Source organism: Oryx dammah, unplaced genomic scaffold, assembly GCF_014754425.2.
Source record: "Oryx dammah isolate SB20612 unplaced genomic scaffold, SCBI_Odam_1.1 HiC_scaffold_10, whole genome shotgun sequence".
NCBI lineage: Eukaryota > Metazoa > Chordata > Mammalia > Artiodactyla > Bovidae > Oryx > Oryx dammah.
This window is the reverse complement of record NW_024070194.1, coordinates 51,889,841-51,909,018: the sequence shown is the minus strand read 5'-3', so window position 1 is coordinate 51,909,018 and position 19,178 is coordinate 51,889,841. Positions and strand designations below refer to the sequence as shown.

General features: G+C 38.4%; 1 protein-coding gene across 1 annotated transcript in view; it reads right to left on the bottom strand.

Annotated features, from left to right (window-relative positions):
* CUBN (cubilin) overlaps positions 1 to 19,178 on the bottom strand; it is a 263,097-nt gene that overhangs the window by 191,097 nt on the left and 52,822 nt on the right. The window contains exons 22-25 of the mRNA XM_040248967.1: positions 16,093 to 16,223; positions 2,442 to 2,634; positions 959 to 1,119; positions 347 to 528 (exon numbers count right to left, since the gene is read on the bottom strand). Of these exons, the coding sequence (XP_040104901.1) occupies positions 347 to 528; positions 959 to 1,119; positions 2,442 to 2,634; positions 16,093 to 16,223 (667 nt within the window). The remainder of the gene's footprint in view (positions 1 to 346; positions 529 to 958; positions 1,120 to 2,441; positions 2,635 to 16,092; positions 16,224 to 19,178) is intronic.

Here is a 19,178-nt window from a genome sequence, read left to right as displayed (position 1 = left end):
ACACAGTCCTCTAGATTGTTAGTTTTCAATACATATATAGAAATCATGTAGATAATAACTATGATAAATCTCATAACCCCTTTCAGGAGATTTTTAACCGTATCTTAACAGTCTATATTCAATATATTTTAAAGACTTAGTGTACCAAGCCATTCATTAATATATGCTGTACTTAGAAAGGTATTTTCATCAAATTTTCTTTTAATTTTTTATTTTGTTTAAATTTTTAATGTGGATATTGTTTAAACGATCCCTTTCCCTGAATATCAGAAACAAAAGATGATGCATCGATGTGCACTGGGCAAGATGGGAGCAGTGAGAGCTACAAGTGAAACTTCATACATACAGCCAGATAGTCTTGACTACAGTTTGGATGATACTCCAAATGGAAGTCTTCAAACTCCAGCAGGAACGGACTGCCACGGCTGGCCTTCAGCCACCAGGAGCACTCAGAGCTGTGATAGTAGGGCATCGGGTAGTTGGGGGACGTGAATGTGCCGGTGGACGTGGTGAGATTGCCCCCACAACCTGCGGGAGAAAGACTGGGGATAACACACAGCCTTCTCTTTCTGTAAAACGGAATTCTCTTGTCTATTTCAAACTGGTGCTACTGTCGCTCCCCTTAAAAGCCAGGTTGCAAAACAACCCTGCACCACCAAAGACTAGTTGGCCTAAAATCTCAATTCACATCAATGTACTTTCCTTTTCCCAACCAAGATGACCAACTTGATGAACTATACCAGAGAATATGACATTTTCCCTTACTATGTCCTTCAAAAATAAAAACAAAAACAAAACAGCTAGGGTTAATTCAGAAATATTCACAATGTTGGTTTATTACAAATACTACTGACAAAACACAGCTAGGAAAAAAAAATAGGTAAGAGCACAGCAATCCAAGAATGAAAAATCCAATCAGATTGGACTCTCCAATAAAGGACAAGTCTTGGCCATTTACCTGTTAAGGACCCATCCCAGTAAGCTGAGAATCCAGGCCCAGAGCCGAAGAAGTCACTCTTAAATTTTAACCATAACTTGTTACTGTGGGAGATGATTCTTGGAGGTAAATTTGAGCCACAGTATTGCCCCAGGAGTGGTGAATTTTCATAGCCTCCATTCCTGTGACAAAATATAGGTGTGATCATTTATTAGGTTATTAGGTTATAATATAAACATTTAACATTAATTAACTTTGAGATCAAAAACAGATCCATTTGTCAGTCAACCTCTCTCAGAAATATTCTAAAAACAATTGCAAGCTTTCAGTTTTTCATTGTATTAAATAGCATGTGAATAACAATGAATAAAATCATCATCATTTATTGTTGACCTGAAATTTTATACACCCAATTACAAATGGAGAAAAAGTACTTAATCTTCTCCTTTTCAAATAAAGCATCTGGCAAATGTGTCACAGAACAAAAGATAAAGAAACAAAAATTATTAACAATATAAACAAATGTGGCTTAATTTTACAGAGAAACTTGAATTTGAATTTGAAAGTTCAATTTGAAAGTTTTCAAAATGTAATATATTTGACACAGTTACGCATAGTTTTAAAAATACTTCCTTCCCTAAGAACTTTTGGGGTCTTAAATCTAGTTTACTATCTATAGTTTATAATCTGTATTTTCCAAGCCTAAAAAAAGATTCATTCAACCAATGACTGCTGATAATTAAGAAAATCATCTTATTTTAGCATGATATGGTGGTGGTGTTCAGTCGCTAAGTCATGTTCGACTCTTTGCAGCCCCATGAACTGCAGCATGCCGGGCTTCCCTGTCCTTCACTATGTCTGCTCAAACTCATGTGCATCGAGTTGGGGATGCCATTCAACCATCTCATCCCCTGTCACCCCCTTTTCCTCCTGCCATCAATCTTTCCCAGCATCAAGGAACTGTGATTTACTGTTTAAGTAGCTTACTTTATATCAGAGAACTAAATTTATTATAAAATAGTATAAGATTCTAGCCTTTGAAATGCCAAATAAAAACTTTAACACAGATGAGCACCAAATTATTAGGCTAATTTAACTCGCTGCAATAATCTGGAAATCCCATGGACACAGAAGCCTGGTGGGCTATAGTCCATGGGGTCGCAAAAGAGTCAAACATAACATAGCAACTAAAACAACAATAATGATCTGGGGAGATATTAATATATACCTTAACTCACCCTTACTGCAAATATAACTTTAAAAAACCCATCCTTTCAAAGCACTAAAGAATTAAAGAAAAAAGCCTTGCACTGAAATTCACAAGCCTTTCTGTTTTCCTACTGCTAAGTCAGGTTCCAAACGACAAACTTTATATCTTGTAAGAAAGAGCACAAAAAGGAGCTTCACAGAAAATTTTCTTTATTTTTTTCTTATCCTTTCCAAGAAAAACTAAAAGTGAAAATAAATAAGAAAAAAAAGATTATAATGAAATAAAGGTGCTTACCTGATTTCCACATAATCTGCTACACATGTACTACCAATGGCATCCTCCAAGGAGAAGTTTGTGAAGTGTAATGCAATCTGTTGGCTGCTTTCCACTGTGATCCTATAAATGCATTCCAAGTTGTTGGGGTAAAAACGGGGGAAGTATGGAGAAGTGAAAGTCCCAGATTCTTCTGTATAGTCGTTCAAGCATGCTGTAAAAAGAAACAGATCCCAAGAGGAAAAATAATTTACAAGACAATACATTTATAAGACATTTAGTTATATACACGTCATTAATTTATGCTAATACATTTGATTTTCAATATGCCATTCTGGGATGTTCAAAGAATTTTCGAAATCTCAAAGGCAAAAACAATTACTAATAGTAAACCTAAGCTATATGGTGGAAGTAGTTACATGTAATCACAACTTTTTGGTTCTTGGAAGTACTTTAACTTTTCCTAATCCATGCAAATTATCATAAACATTAAAAACTAGGCTTACCTACAGAAATCACAGGGGAAGGCTTAGCGATAATTCAGTTCTTTCAAACTTTCTTTCAAAATGGTTTTTGTCAAAGCATGCATGTATGAGAAAAGACAAAGCCAGTACTCAGCCACATGGGGATGAACAGGAGACAAGACCCAGGGATGGGAATGACCTTGAATCAATGCCCAGGTCAGATACCACCAAGCTGTACAACCTTAGGCAAGTTGCTTCCTGTTCTGAGCCTCATCTAGAAAATGGAGATGTAACTGTTTTTGAGTATATACCCAAAGGTCAGAGATAATACAATTAAAGGATTTGAACATGGTATTGTTCATGCTTTATTGACTATGCCAAAGCTTTTGACTGTGTGGATCACAACAAACTGTGGAAAATTCTTAAAGAGACAGGAAGACCAGACTACCTGACCTACCTCCTCAGAAATCTGTAGGCAGGTCAAGAAGCAACAGCTAGAACTGGACATGGAACAACAGACTGGTTCCAAATAGGAAAAGAGTATGTCAAGGCTGTATATTGTCACCCTGCTTATTTAACTTATATGCAGAGTACATCATGAGAAATGCTGGACTGGATGAAGCACAGCTTGAATGAAGATTTCCGGGAGAAATATCAATAACCTCAGATATGCAGATGATACCACACTTATGGCAGAAAGTGAAGAAGAACTAAAGAGCCTCTTGATGAAAGTGAAAGTGGAGAGTGAAAAAGTTGGCTTAAAGCTCAACATTCAGAAAATTAAGATCATGGCATCTGGTCCCATCACTTCATGGGAAATAGATGGGGAAACAGTGGAAACAGTGTCAGACTATTTTGGGGGGCTCCAAAATCACTGCAGATGGTGATTGCAGCCATGAAATTAAAAGACGCTTACTCCTTGGAAGAAAAGTTATGACCAACCTAGACAGCATATTAAAAAGCAGAGACATTACTTTGCCAACAAAGGTCCATCCAGTCAAAGCTATGGTTTTTCCAGCTGTCATCTATGGATGTGAGAGTTGGACTATAAAGAAAGCTGAGCACCAAAGAACTGATGCTCTTTAACTATGGTGTTGGAAAAGACTCTTTAGAGTCCCTTGGACTGCAAGGAGATCCAACCAATCCATCCTAAAGGAAATCAGTCCTGAATATTCATTGGAAGGACTGATATTGAAGCTGAACCTCCAATATTTTGGCCACCTGATGCGAAGAACTGGCTCATTTGAAAAGACTCTGATGCTGGGAAAGATTGAAGGTGGGAGGAGAAGGGGATGACAGAGGGTAAGATGGTTGGATGGCATCATCGACTCAATGGACATGGGTTTGAGTGCACTCTGGGAGTTGGAATGGACAGGGGGGCATGGCATGCTGTGGTCCATGGGGTCACAAAGAGTCGGACATGACTGAGCAACTGAACTGAACTGAACTGAACATAGTATGTGCTCAGTAAATGATAGAGATCATCACTACACTCTAAAATGGAATAGAGAAGTGTAAGAAAGGCAAAGCATAAATACAAGGAATAAATGAGATCATTCATATAAACCTTTTAGATAGGATAATTTATTTCCTAAATAACTACTAACTTTTCTACTTTACCAGTTTCAATTTGATCTATTCATCTCTTCATGCTCTCTAGTCACTGACCAACCCACTTAATCTCCTATGCCCTCCAAGTCAGAGGTATTTCTGAAAGAAAATCTGGTTTCAGTGTATCTTCAACTTTATCTGGTAATAACATAAATCTAGGATCCCAGAGTAACTCAAGTCCCTGATGGGCAGGTTTTAGAGAATAAACTATTACTTTTATGATGAATGAAAAAAAAATGAGGGTAGTTCAGTTCAGTTGTTCAGTCGTGTCCAACTCTTTGCGACCCCATGAATTGCAGCACGCCAGGCCTCCCTGTCCATCACCATCTCTCGGATTCGCTCAAACTCACGTCCATCAAGTCGATGATGCCATCCAGCCATCTTATCCCCTGTCGTCCCCTTCTCCTCCTGCCCCCAATCCCTCCCAGCATCAGAGTCTTTTCCAGTGAGTCAACTCTTTGCATGAGGTGGCCAAAGTATTGGAGTTTCAGCTTTAGCATCATTCTTTCCAAAGAACACCCAGGGCTGATCTCCTTCAGAATGGACTGGTTGGATCTCCTTGCAGTCCAAGGGACTCTCAAGAGTCTTCTCCAACAACACAGTTCAAACACATCAATTCTACAGTGCTCAGCTTTCTTCACAGTCCAACTCTCACATCCATACATGACCACGGGAAAAACCATAGCCTTGACTAGACAGACCTTTGTAGGCAATGTAATATCTCTACTTTTCAATATGCTATCTAGGTTGGTCATAACTTTTCTTCCAAGGAGTAAGCGTCTTTTAATTTCATGGGTACAATCACCATCTGCAGTGATTTTGGAGCCCCCCAAAATAAAGTCTGACACTGTTTCCACTGTTTCCCCATCTATTTCCCATGAAGTGATGGGACCAGATGCCATGATCTTCATTCTCTGAATGTTGAGCTTTAAGCCAACTTTTTAACTCTCCACTTTCACTTTCATCAAGAGGCTTTTTAGTTCTTCTTCACTTTCTGCCATAAGTGTGGTGTCATCTGCATATCTGAGGTTATTGATATTCCTCCTGGCAATCTTGATTCCAGCTTGTGTTTCTTCCAGCCCAGCATTTCTCATGATGTACTCTGCTAAGTTAGGTGTGCTATTTTCCCAAGTTGCTGCTGTATAACCATACTCAAAAAAGAAAAAAGGAACCATTGGCACAGAGATGCACAGAAAACATTACAGGTTCTCCTATCATGTACAGCCCTCAGACTAACAAGCATTTACCACATAGTTGGTTATTTGATTTTAAACAGCAAGTAATCAAGACTTAGCTTACTGAAGGAGTTGACAGTGATATGAATTCAGGGATATGACAGGGATGAATTTTGTATCCCTTTCTATAGTCTGTCAAGATGTTTCTTCAAGGGCCAAAGAATAATGGAAGGAAGAAAAGGAAGGAAGGTCAGAAGAAAGGGAGGGAGGGAGGAAGGGAAGGAGGAGGAAGGAAGGGAAGGAGAGGGGAGGAAGGGAAGGAGGGGGGAGGAAGGGAAGGAGGAGGGAAAAGGCAGAGATCAAGCAGGGGAAAGCAGGAGCAGGGCTCTGTGTGAAGAGGTGGTATATTAAGTATTTCAGATCCAGTAAGGAGTACTGCTGATACTGCTAAGTAGCTTCAGTCGTGTCCGACTCTGTGCAACCCCAGAGATGGCAGCCCACCAGGCTCCCCCGTCCCTAAGATTTTCCAGGCAAGAACACTGGAGTGGGTTGCCATTTCCTTCTTATGGATCAAAGGAACATTAAATAAAGGCTGTGAAACAGTCTCCTTGAGCTGATGAACTTATAGACTGACCACAGACTCACTGATCACACCACATTCAGATAGCTTTAAGAATTTATTTCAGAATGCATATTGCTAGGCCTTGAGCAAATACAAAAAGAGATATCATTAAAAAGCCAAATAAGGACATAAAATAGAATACTAAAAATATTCTGTAAACTAAAGAGAAGACAGGAAAGTAGCAACAGAAGAAGGGCATCTATGAAAAACCCAAACTTAACATCATACTTGGGTGGTAAAGGACTAAGTGCTTTCCTGTCAAGAAAAACAGCAAGGCCAGTATGTCCAATCTCACTCCTTTTATTCAATGTTATAGATGGTCCTAGTTATGGCAAAAGACAAATAGAGAATGACAGACAAACAGATAATGAAAAGGAAAAAATAAAACTGTCCTTACAGATACGATCAATTGTCTATGTAAAATACACTAAGAAATTTACTAAAAGATACTGGAACTAATAACTGAGTTTAATAAGTTTATAGGATACAAGATAATTATTCAAAAATCAATTTAATTTTCAAATACTATTCAAATAACTGAAAATAAAATTTTAAATACCATTTACAACTGCATAAAAAGCATAAAGCACTTGACAGAAAATTTAATGGGAAGAAAGAAAAAATCTACAGTGAAAACTTTAAAACATAGCTGAAAGATATTTCAAAAGATTTGAATAAATAGAGAAGTAAATATGATAATGGATTGGAAGACTTACTGTAAAGATGCCCTTTGTCCTAAGATTCATCTATATATTCAATCCAATCTTAATCAAATTCCCAACAAGTTTGTATTTGTTTGTTTGTTTGTTTTTGCTTCAGTTCAAATTGAAAAATGATTCTAAAATTGTATATGGAAGTATAAAAAGCCTAGGATAATCAAACCAATTTTGAAAAATCTGGATGATTTACACTTCCCGATCTTAAGATAAACTATAAAATTACATAATATGAAGTAATAGAGTCTATTGTCATAGGGGAAAGATACATAGATCAATAGAATAGAACAGCCATTCCAGAAACTGACCCAAAGATACAAGGACAATTAGTTTTCAACAACAATGCAAAGGCAATTCAGTGCAAAAATGACAATCTTTTCAACAAATAGTACTTGAATCATTAAATATCTTTTGCTAAGCAAACAAACAACCTTGAATACACAACTCACATTACATAGGAAAATTAACTCAAAATGGATCATAAACATAAATGTAAAAGCCTCACACCAAAAAACTTGCAGAAGAATGCACAGAAAATCCTCACAACTTCAGTAGACATAGATTTCTTAACAACATAAAAAAAAAAAAAAAACCCACTAGCCATGAAGGGAAAAAAAGACATTGCTCTTCAAACAATACCATTAAGAAAAAGAAAGGGCCAGCTGCACACACTGGGAGACAATATGTGCCATACATTTATCTGACAAAAGATATAACTGCATGTAGAATATATAACACATGACAATACTAAACAAAAATGAACAAGATGATTTCAATGGATACTTCACAAAAGAAATATATGAATTGCCAATAAGCATGTAAAAAAGTACTCAGTCCTACTAGTCATCAGGGACATGTAAATTAAAACAATAATGAGGCACCACTATTGGTGGCTAAAATGAAAAGATTGACAATACCAAGGATCAACAAAAATGTGGAGAAAGTAGAATTCTCTTTCATTGCAGATGGGAACATAAAATGATAAAAACCGCTTTGAAAAAATAGTCGGCAATTTCTCATGAAATTAAACACAGCATTGCTATAAGACCTAGAATTCTACCCTTAGAATTTACCCAAGAGAACTAATAACCTAAGTCCACAAAAAACTTATACATCAATTTCACAGCAGTTTTTTTCATAATAGCTAAAAACCAGAAACAATCCAACTATCCAAAAACAAGTGAATGGATATCAAATTATGATACACCCATTACAACAGAAGACTATTCAGCAATGAAAAGAACTACTTATTAACAGGATGACTTGAACAAATTTCAGAAGTATTATGCTTTATGTAAGCAGCCAGACATAAAAGAATGCACTGTGTGTTCCCATTCATATTTGCCTTTTATATAGGCAAAATGAATACACAGTGATAAGCACAAGGTCTGCAGTTGTCGAGATGGAGAATGTTGAAGCCCCTATAGACACTGGTACACCTTCTGAAATGATAAAAGTGTTCTATATCTCGTATGGAGTGGTGATGACATGGGTATATACATTTGCTAAAACTATGAATGAATTTTACTACATGGAATTACAAAATAAAAGTCTATGGGTTATTAAAAGGGTGAAAGTTCTGTTCAAAGACAAGGTGAGATCTCTGAAGGAAATCCAATAAATAATTCAGATATTTAACATTTAATAAATAAAGTTGAAACAGAGAAACAAAAATATTTTGAAGGTACATCTTTTATAAATACTAAATGATAGATATTTAATGTTAACATTTTTAGTTTTTATGAGATTCATATCTGTAATTTAACAGAGAGAAAAACAGTGGTTCTCTAAATTTATTTGTTTCTTAAAAGGTTACTAAGTGCTTTTACCTAACACTGAAACATGTACAATGTTCATATGACAGTGTAAACTGCTCTTTGTAAAATAATATTGATATTGAGAAGTATGAGTAGGCTTATGTTTATAGGCAGTGTAATGAGAATATTCTAGGCTTTGGCTTCCTACTATGCTTTGCAATAAAGCACAAATAATTAAAGTTAAATATATTCCCATAAAAGGATATTCATGTATTGCCATGATGCTTATTACATCAACACAAGATCCAAACATGAAAAATGCCTTTTATTTATATCTCATGTACCCAAAGGGAAACTTATACCCAATGGCAGTCTTCCCTTTATTATGGTCTAACAATATTGACAAACTGATGAAGAACAAAAGTAGATTTCTTCCATCTATTATATTCAACTGAAGTAGCAGTGAAAAAGCACATCTTTGAAGATCAAAGACAGCTATTAGTAGGCCTCTCACATCTTTCTTTCTGATCAACTTCAAAAAAAAAAAGTAAAGGAAGAAAAGAAAAAGTATATAAATGTCTTCCATGGATGGCCATAAAATCACAAAATCATATTTTTCTAAAAATGACAATGTAGGTCTGCCTCTACTAAGCACTTTTAAATAAGTTTTAGGCTATGGTTTTTCCTGTGGTCATATATGGATGTGAGAGTTGGACTGTGAAGAAGGCTGAGCACCGAAGAATTGATGCTTTTGAACTGTGGTGTTGGAGAAGACTCTTGAGAGTCCCTTGGGCTACAAGGAGATCCAACCAGTCCATTCTGAAGGAGATCAGCCCTGGATATTCTTTGGAAGGAATGATGCTGAAGCTGAAACTCCAGTACTTTGGCCACCTCATGCGAAGAGTTGACTCATTGGAAAAGACTCTGATGCTGGGAGGGATTGGGGGCAGGAGGAGAAGGGGACAACAGAGGATGAGATGGCTGGATGGCATCACGGACTCGATGGACATGAATCTGAGTGAACTCCGGGAGTTGTTGATGGACAGGGAGGCCTGGCATGCTGCAATTCATGGGGTCGCAAAGAGTCGGACACGACTGAGTGACTGAACTGAACTGAACTGAATATAGCACTCAGTTCATTATCAAAGGGGAAATTCAAAACATGGATAATCCTCCAACTCAAAAAGCAATGATGCTATCATCACATATGCTTTGGGTGGCAGGACTAGGGTAAACTGATCCTGTGGCTAGAAGAGTGTCTCTCCTAGGGAGACTCTAGATCATGAGTAGCTGTTCTACCACCTCCCTGCTTTGTCTTGTGAGATAACTAATGAGATTTTGTTGTTTAGTTGCTCAATCATGTCTCATTCTTTGCAACCCCATGGACTGCAGCACACCAGGCTTCCCTGTCCTTCACCATCTCCTGGAGTTTGCTCAAATTCATGTCCACTGAGTCAGTGATGCCATTCAACCATCTCATCCTCTGTCATCCTCTTCTCCTCCTGCCTTCGATCCTTCCCAAGATCAGGGTCTTTTTCTAATGAGTGAGCCCTTTGCAACAGATGGTCAAAGAATTGGAGCTTCAGCTTCAGCATCAGTTCTTCTAATGAATATTCAGGATTGATTTTCTTTAGGATTGACTGGTTGGATCTCCTTGCAGTCCAAGAGACTCTCAAGAGTCTTCTCCAGAACCATAGATCAAACTTATGTGATTAGCCAGTCACAGTCATGAGCAACCTTCTAGGCAGAGCTTTCTGAAATCATCGTCAAAACTTCTGGGTCTGCATGAATGACCTCAGATTTTCTAATTAACCCTGGGACTATCATCTGCTTCTACTGGCATATTTGGTTTAACAGTCCTCAAAATGAAGACCTGAGAGAAGATAAAATTACAGGTTCCATTTCTCCCCTAGGAAAGAAAAAGTCTCCCTAACCCACATCTAACATTCACCTACAATTTTCTGCTAGGTGGTCACAGTAATGACTTTTTTCCCCATGTCGATGACCAATTCTAATGAATATGGATAAAAGCTGAATCACTAAAGCAGCTATTGTAAAATTGTATTTGAATATCAGTAATTCTATTTTAAATCTGGCACAGTCATGGCCCTTTAGAGCAATTATGAACTTTTCACAGAAAATGTCTCATTTTATCTTTCCCAACTATATGAAACAGCCAGACATTCTAACCTTTACTTCTTAGAGATGAAGGTACAGATGAAGGAGCTGAGGCTCCAGGAGGTTAAGCTCTGAAAATCACTTTGTTCAGACAAAGCAAAGAAAATTCACATCCAAGTCCTTCCTTTCCAAATCCTGTGTTCTTTAAAATCCCTGGTTTCTTTAAGCATGGAAGGTCAATTTAGAAATGAAGAGAGGACTCCTTGGTGGCCCAGTGGTTAGGACTTCACCTTCCAAAGCAGAAGGTGGGGGTTCTATTCCTAGGCTGAAAGCTAAGACACCACATGCTTTGAGGCCAAAAACCCAAAACATAAAAAAACAGAGCAGTACTGTAACAAATTCAATAAAGACTTATAAAAATAATAGAAATGAGGGTGAGTAGGAAACTAAGAATATCACAATTAAATGTCTTATTTAGCATTTTTATTCTATGAACTAAGAAATATAATAAGTTAAATAAGATAAATCAGGCTTCCCTGATGGTCCAGTGATTAAGAATCCACCTTGCAGTCCAAGGGACACAGGTTCCATCCCTGGTCCAGGAAGATCCCACATGCGTGGAGCAACTAAGCCTGAGTACCATAACTACAGAGCCTGGCTCCAGAGCCTGAGGGCTACAACTACTGAAACCTGTGCACCTGGAGGCCATGCTCTGCAACATGAGAAGCCACTGCAGTGAGAAGCCCACACACCTCAACAAAGAGTAGTCCCTGCTCACTGCAACTAAAGAAAGCCCACATGCAGCAACAAAGACCCATCACAGCCAAAAAATAAAATAAATCTCAAAAAAAAAATAATAATAAAATAAATCTACTGAGCTGGAGAGTGGTAGGAAACCCATACATACAGCAAAAAATATTAGAAAACACTGACCAATGAGAAAGTAAATATTTAAAAGATTAATAAACTTACTAAAAACCTTTTACAGAGGGAAAATATCTGAATATCTCAAAGCAGAAAACACAGAAAGAATCAGAGAGGTTTGTGACTTGCCCAAAGCTTTCCAAGTCAGCAGCAAGGTTGGGACCAAAATCAAGGCTCTGACTATACCTTCAGCTGTCCTTTCACCAAATCATAGAAAATACTTTCCATTTTCTATGAGGAGGAGGAGTTATAGCCCAATCCACTATGAGATCTCAGTTGTAACTCTAGTAATTAATGTCCTAAGACATGACTTTCAGAATCTCTAAGAAACTGTCATGTTTCATTAGAACCATCTGAATAGACTGCTAAAAACCTACCCTAGACCTATGTGACTGAGATTCCCTGGTGGCTCAGAGGGTAAAGAATCCGCCAGCAATGTATGAGACCTGGGTTTGATCCCTGGGTTGGGAAGATTCCCTGGAGAAGGGCATGGCTACCCACTCCAGTAATCCTGCCAGGAGAACTCCATGGACAGAGGAGCCTGGTGGGCTACAGTCCATGGGATTGCAAAGAGTCGTACATGACTGAGCAACTAACACACACTCTGGTACCTGAACTTTTAATAAGAAAACCCTACCTCAAGTTTCCAATGAATGCTCGAGTTTGAGAACACTGCTCTACTGGACTGAAGTTTTAACACAGAAGCAGAACACTCTCTATTCATGTCTTCTAAAGAAACCCTTGTTTGCCCTTCTGTTAATCATTTCTTGGCTTCTCACCTTTAGATGTCTCTTCTCTGCTCAATTCCAGGGTGATAGATGAAAAACAGCACTAAACACCTGCCCGCAAAGTGAATCAATTATGCATATACAAATATCTACCTTTTCTTAGATTCTTTTCCCGTATGGATCATCACAGAGTACTGAGTAGAATTCCCTGTGCTATTGTCTATTTTATATATAGTATGTGTATATGTCAATCTCAATCTCCCATTTATTCCATACTTTTAACAAATGTAGGTAGCAATCCAGTAAGATAATATCATGACCCACTAAGGAATCATGACTATTTCAATGTTTGAAAAACACTAGACTGGACATTATACAGCTTTCATCTAATGTTAAAGTAGAAAGTGTGTTAGGTACATTTCTCTCTATTTTCTTAAATCCTCTTAAAGTCCTCTCGGTAGGATCATATTAATGTATATGCAATAGATGTTAACAGAAAATAAAATTACAGCTAAAAAACTAAAGTTAACTAATCAATTATATTCTCTCAGAATTAAAATATTTTGTACTTTAAATTAGCAAACATTTAACATCCAGTTTCATAAACCAGTTGCTAAGGTATCCTTAAGGGTTTCTATCCACAAACATTTTCTTGTTGGTTCTTTGTCTCTCTTACCCCAGGCACATCTGGATGGAGGCAGAAACAGTGATGAGAGAAGGAGTCAAGTAATGACCAGAAGTCAATCTCTTTCCGCCCCAACACATACTTAGGGGCTGACATCATGGCCCCAGGGTACGAACTACAGATGGGAAAGTAACTGGATTCAAGTCAGGAAATTTAACTTTTATCAGATGAAGACAGGAAAGACTTGAACAGAGAAGCTCACACCTGTAGTGCTTAGGGACTAAAAGCCAACAACCCAACACCATCAAGATTGTGATTGCTCTAAAAATAACTTTTGCTAAAGCAATAAATAGGATGAAGACCACCAACTGAGCTTCCATTGACACTTCTCCCTGGCACTGTTGTACCCTAAAGACAACACCAAAAATAATATGGTAGTTGAAAAGAAAGCACCCTACCACCTTGCTGCTTCCAGGTGGGCGGCTCACTCAGACTCCGGCTGCCTGGACCCCCAGGTCAGTCTCCTGAGTCCAGCCCTTCCCTGAGCAGTCCTTCAGGGGCCCCTCAACAATTTATGAGGGGCAACCACACACACCCTCATCTATGGGAAACTGAGACGGGCTCCAAATGGGAAGATGAGGGGCCATATGGCTTCCTGGATACAATCATCAGGTTGCTCTTCAGAATATTTGCCTGTGGGAGTCAGACCGGTGAAATCATCCCTCAAAGGCAGGCACACAGCGACCAGCCAGGCTCAGTCAGGCTCAGCCAAGGGACAGAAAGCCAGCACTTCCTTGTCTGTGATTTCAGCCCTGTCTGGGCACAAGAGCCAAGGTAGTGATTACCCTACAGGGACGCCGACCAGAGTCTGCAGAGTTATCCGCCCCAGAACGCCCTTCTCTTTCCTCACCTGTGTTTCCCTTTGTTTATCAGTTTCCTGTTCTGTCCAGAAGGCTTCTTTCTTTTTTCACCGCCTTCTTATTGTATCTGCCTCTTATCTTTCTCAATTAAAGTGTATCATCCTCCCTGCCAGATTACCCCCATCGGACTAGACACTGCTCTACAAATCTGTGATTTTCAGCAGAGCTGTGTTAAGTCACTGTAGTGACACTGCGAGCTGTTACAGAGATTTCCAAAATATTTTAGGAGCTCCCACCTGCATCTTTTGTTATCTAAGTTACAGCTAGTTTATTCATGCAGCAAATTAAACTTGTGTTCACAGTTGATTAAAGGCAGAAGACATCCCAAAGATCATCAAATCCAATTCCTTAATTTTACAGATGAGAAGACTATGGCCCAGAGAGTTCAAGTGACTTGCTCCAAATCCAAATCTAATATTCAGCTGTGGTTTGGGCCAAATATATGAGGCAGATAAAACCACAGGAGTATGGAAAATTGTGTGCATACTAGGTTTTCCTGAAAAGCCAGTTTTGGTCAGGGGATGTTAAAAATCTGAACGAAGTCCAGTAAATATGTCAGTCATATAATGTAACCTACTGGAATTGCCAGGGATTCAATTTCTCAGGTGCTGGAGCTATATAACAAACTGCCTTGAGAGTGGGACCCACAGGAGAGAAAGGTATATAGCTTTCTCACAGTTGGGATCCTGGAGAAATCTAAAGTCATGCTTCTAAAACAGAACTTGAACTACTAGAAGGCAGCCTGAAACGAAGAATCATGGTCAGACGCTCTGAGAAGAAACAAGTAAGACACTGAGAGGGACTCCAAGTAGATTAATTTACCTTTTTTTTTTTTTAAAGGGACTGGGGGCTTTAAAAGATGAGAGCCTGGGGTTTCTGGATGCAAGAGTATCAACGGGAGTGCATATGGCACAGTGAAATGCTCTCAGTACTTCCTTAAGCAACGAAGAATTGCATGCTTCTGGGACAATTCAAAGGTGTGAAATGCTTGGGAAACTTAGTCATATACCCCCATATATCATAGCTGCACAGTATTTTGTTCCATGAGCCATCTTTCTAAATACTACGCAAAAGGAAAACCCAGACTCCCTAAAAATGTATATATCCCAGTGGCAACATGAACCTAAGAAAGCACATTTATTGGTGCTGTTTGGTCGCTAAGGCTTGTCCAACTCTTTATGACGCCATGGACTATAGCCCGCCAGGCTCCTCTGTCCATGGGATTCTCGAGGCAAGCACACAAGTGGGCTGCCATTTGCTCCTCCAGGGGATCTTCCTGACCCAGGGATCGAACCCACATCTCCCGCGTTGGCAGGCAGGTTCTTTACTGCTGAGCCACCAGGGAAGCCCTAAAACCCATAGCTTCCGGGGCCGGCTAGGAGCATCTCTGGTTTACCTATGACCTCAAAGACCCTGCTGGCAAATGGCACTTGTTTCCTACATTGCACTGACAAAGAGCAAAGTAATGATGAGAATTAAGTAATAGAAAAATATAAAAAAAGGAATAAATGCTGAAAAGTTTCCATTTCATTAGGTCAAATTTAGAAATGTATATTCTAAAAAGAACACTTTCATTTTCTGCCATAGAATTCCAAGTAGTGTAGTGGTTTCTTACTCTGTTTTTGTCCTTTTTCTAATTTCTTAAATTTTTGGTCTCTTTGGTACATTTAATTTTGATAGAAATTTAAATTCAACAGAAAAGTTGTTAGGAACGTTCCCAAACTCCTTTCACTTAGATTTACTACATACATATATTTTGCTCCCATTGCTTCATTATTCCTAAAACATAAACATTTTCTTACACAACCATAGTACAATTACCACAATTAGAAGATTTAATATTGACAAAATACTCCTCATTACTCTGTATTTAATATGAAAGGCACTTAGGTCACTATGCTTTATTATAAAAGCATCTTTCTTTTTATAGCACAAATTTTGGCATAAAATATTCTCATGTACTATTTTGTAAGAAAGTAAGTGAAACCAAGCATACAGTGCTATTTTCTTACCTGCTGATGCATCAGTTGTTTCATAGTTTATTAGAAAGCCTTCATAAGCGAGGTCAGAGTCGGCCACAAATGTAAGCATTAATGAGTTGTCATTACTGGTAAGAGAAGGCGGAATGGATTTTCCACAATATCTATTTGGAACCAAGAAAGAACACAGATTTTAAAACTTTCAGGATGCTCAAAATGACATACCCCAAATTCAGTTCAGTTCAGTCGCTCAGTCGTATCCCACTCTTTGCGACCCCATGAATCGCAGCACGCCAGGCCTCCCTGTCCATCACCAACTCCCAGAGTTCACTCAGATTCACGTTCATTGAGTACATGATGCCATCCAGCCATCTCATCCTCTGTCATCCCCTTCTTCTCCTGCCTCCAATCCCTCCCAGCATCAAAGTCTTTTCCAGTGAGTCAACTCTTCACATGAGGTGGCCAAAGTACTGGAGCTTCAGCTTTAGCATCATTCCTTCCAAAGAAATCCCAGGGCTGATCTCCTTCAGAATGGACTGGTTGGACCTCCTTGCAGTCCAAGGGACTCTCAAGAGTCTTCTCCAACACCACAGTTCAAAAGCATCAATTCTACGGCGCTCAGCTTTCTTCACAGTCAAACTCTCACATCCATACATGACTACTGGAAAAACCATAGCCTTGACTAGACGTACCTTAGTCAGCAAAGTAATGTCTCTGCTTTTGAATATGCTATCTAGGTTGGTCATAACTTTTCTTCCAGGGAGTAAGCGTCTTTTAATTTCATGGCTGCAGTCACCAACTGCAGTGATTTTGGAGCTCCCCAAAATAAAGTCTGACACTGTTTCCACTGTTTCCCCATCTATTTGCCATGAAGTGATGGGACCGGATGCCATGATCCTCATTTTCTGAATGTCGGGCTTTAAGCCAACTTTTTCACTCTCCTCTTTCACTTTCATCAAGAGGCTTTTTAGTTCCTCTTTACTTTCTGACATAAGGTGGTGTCATCTGCATATCTGAGGTTATTGATATTTCTCCCGGCAATCTTGATTCCAGCTTGTGCTTCTTCCAGTCCAGCGTTTCTCATGATGTGCTCTGCATATAAGGTAAATAAGCAGGGTGACAGTATACAGCCTTGATGTACTCCTTTTCCTATTTGGAACCAGTCTGTTGTTCCATGTCCAGTTCTAGCTGTTGCTTCCTGACCTGCATACAGATTTCTCAAGAGGCAGATCAGGTGGTCTGGTATTCCCATCTCTTTCAGAATTTTCCACAGTTTATTGTGATCCACACAGTCAAAGGCCTTGGCATAGTCAATAAAGCAGAAATAGATGTTTTTCTGGAACTCTCTTGCTTTTTCCATGATCCAGCGGATATTGGCAATTTGATCTCTGGTTCCTCTGCCTTTTCTAAAACCAGCTTGAACATCAGGAAGTTCACGGTTCACGTATAGCTGAAGCCTAGCTTGGAGAATTTTGAGCATTACTTTACTAGCGTGTGAGATGAGTGCGATTGTGTGGTGGTTTGAGCATTCTTTGGCATTGCCTTTCTTTGGGATTGGAATGAAAACTGAACTTTTCCAGTCCTGTGGCCACTGCTGAGTTTTCCAAATTTGCTGGCATATTGAGTGAAGCACTTTCACAGCATCATCTTCCAGGATTTGAAACAGCTCAACTGGAATTCCATCACCTCCACTAGCTTTGTTCGTAGTGATACTTTCTAAGGCCCACTTGACTTCACATTCCAGGATGTCTGGCTCTAGATGAGTGATCATACCATTGTGATTATCCGGGTCGTGAAGATCTTTTTTGTACAGTTATTCTGTGTATTCTTGCCATCTCTTCTTAATATCTTCTGCTTCTGTTAGGTCCATACCATTTCTGTCCTTTATCGAGCCCATCTTTGCATGAAATGTTCCCTTGGTATCTCTAATTTTCTTAAAGAGATCTCTAGTCTTTCCCATTCTGTTGTTTTCCTCTATTTCTTTGCATTGATCCCTGAGGAAGGCTTTCTTATCTCTTCTTGCTATTCTTTGGAACTCTGCATTCAGAGTTCCAAATTAGGACATGATAAAAAAACACAATAATTATATCCCATATTAACCTTAAAAAACAAATTTATTTCAAGCACAAAGCATACACAAAGTTGCTAAAGATCATCCAAAATCACAGTTACTTCCTTTAGATGGTTTTATGTATGTGCCTAAGTGTGTGACATGTCATACAACATAATTTTAATGAAATTAGAAATTCTGAGCTACAGTAGGTCACCATATAGCACATTAATGAACTTATTAATAAAAATATAATAAACATACTTATACAACAAAGGAAGATCATGTATTATAAACTCATAGCACAGACTCTAGAGTCAGCTCTATCCCCTAGAGGCTTTATGATTTTGGACAGATGTCTCAGTTTTCCCATCTATAAAATGGGAATGGTGATATGACCTACTTCAAAGAGTTGTCCTGAGAATTGTATGAGTTAATACACCATATATAAGGAACTTAGAACAGTGTCTAGAATAGTTAGCCTTATGCAGGTGAACTCTACTCTCTTTACAATACTGGTCCATGCAGAGGTAAGAGTCTGATTGCTAATCCATGTCAAATTTTTGCTGAAGAAAGCAATTTTTACTCAGAAAAACTATTCTGTAAGACATAATGTTGTGAGCTCTTATCTAGAAACACTTGTGAGAGAAGTGACTAGAAAATCAAAATCTCAATTCAAAGAACACTTGGTAAAAGCAAAGGAATGACAGGGGGCAAAAATAGAAACCAAAGTAAGACAGAGTATTAAACATGGGAAATGGATGAGTTAATTTCTGAGGCAGAAAAAGGGGGGGAAATGGTGTATAATACCATTCAGTGTAAAAATGATTTACTATCTTAATCAAAGCAAAGGTAGATGAATTAATATTCTATAAAATGTCTCTCTTTTGAACAACAACAATAATATTTATATCATTCAGCAAAAAATAGGTAATTTTCAGTGATTAGGAGTCAAGTACCAACCATAAAAAGGAAGGAATTTTAAAAGTTTAAAGATTAAGAAAAGGAAGAGCAAAAAAATGAAGAGGGAGAATAAAGTTAGGGGCAAAAATAAGTTTAAGGAAACAAT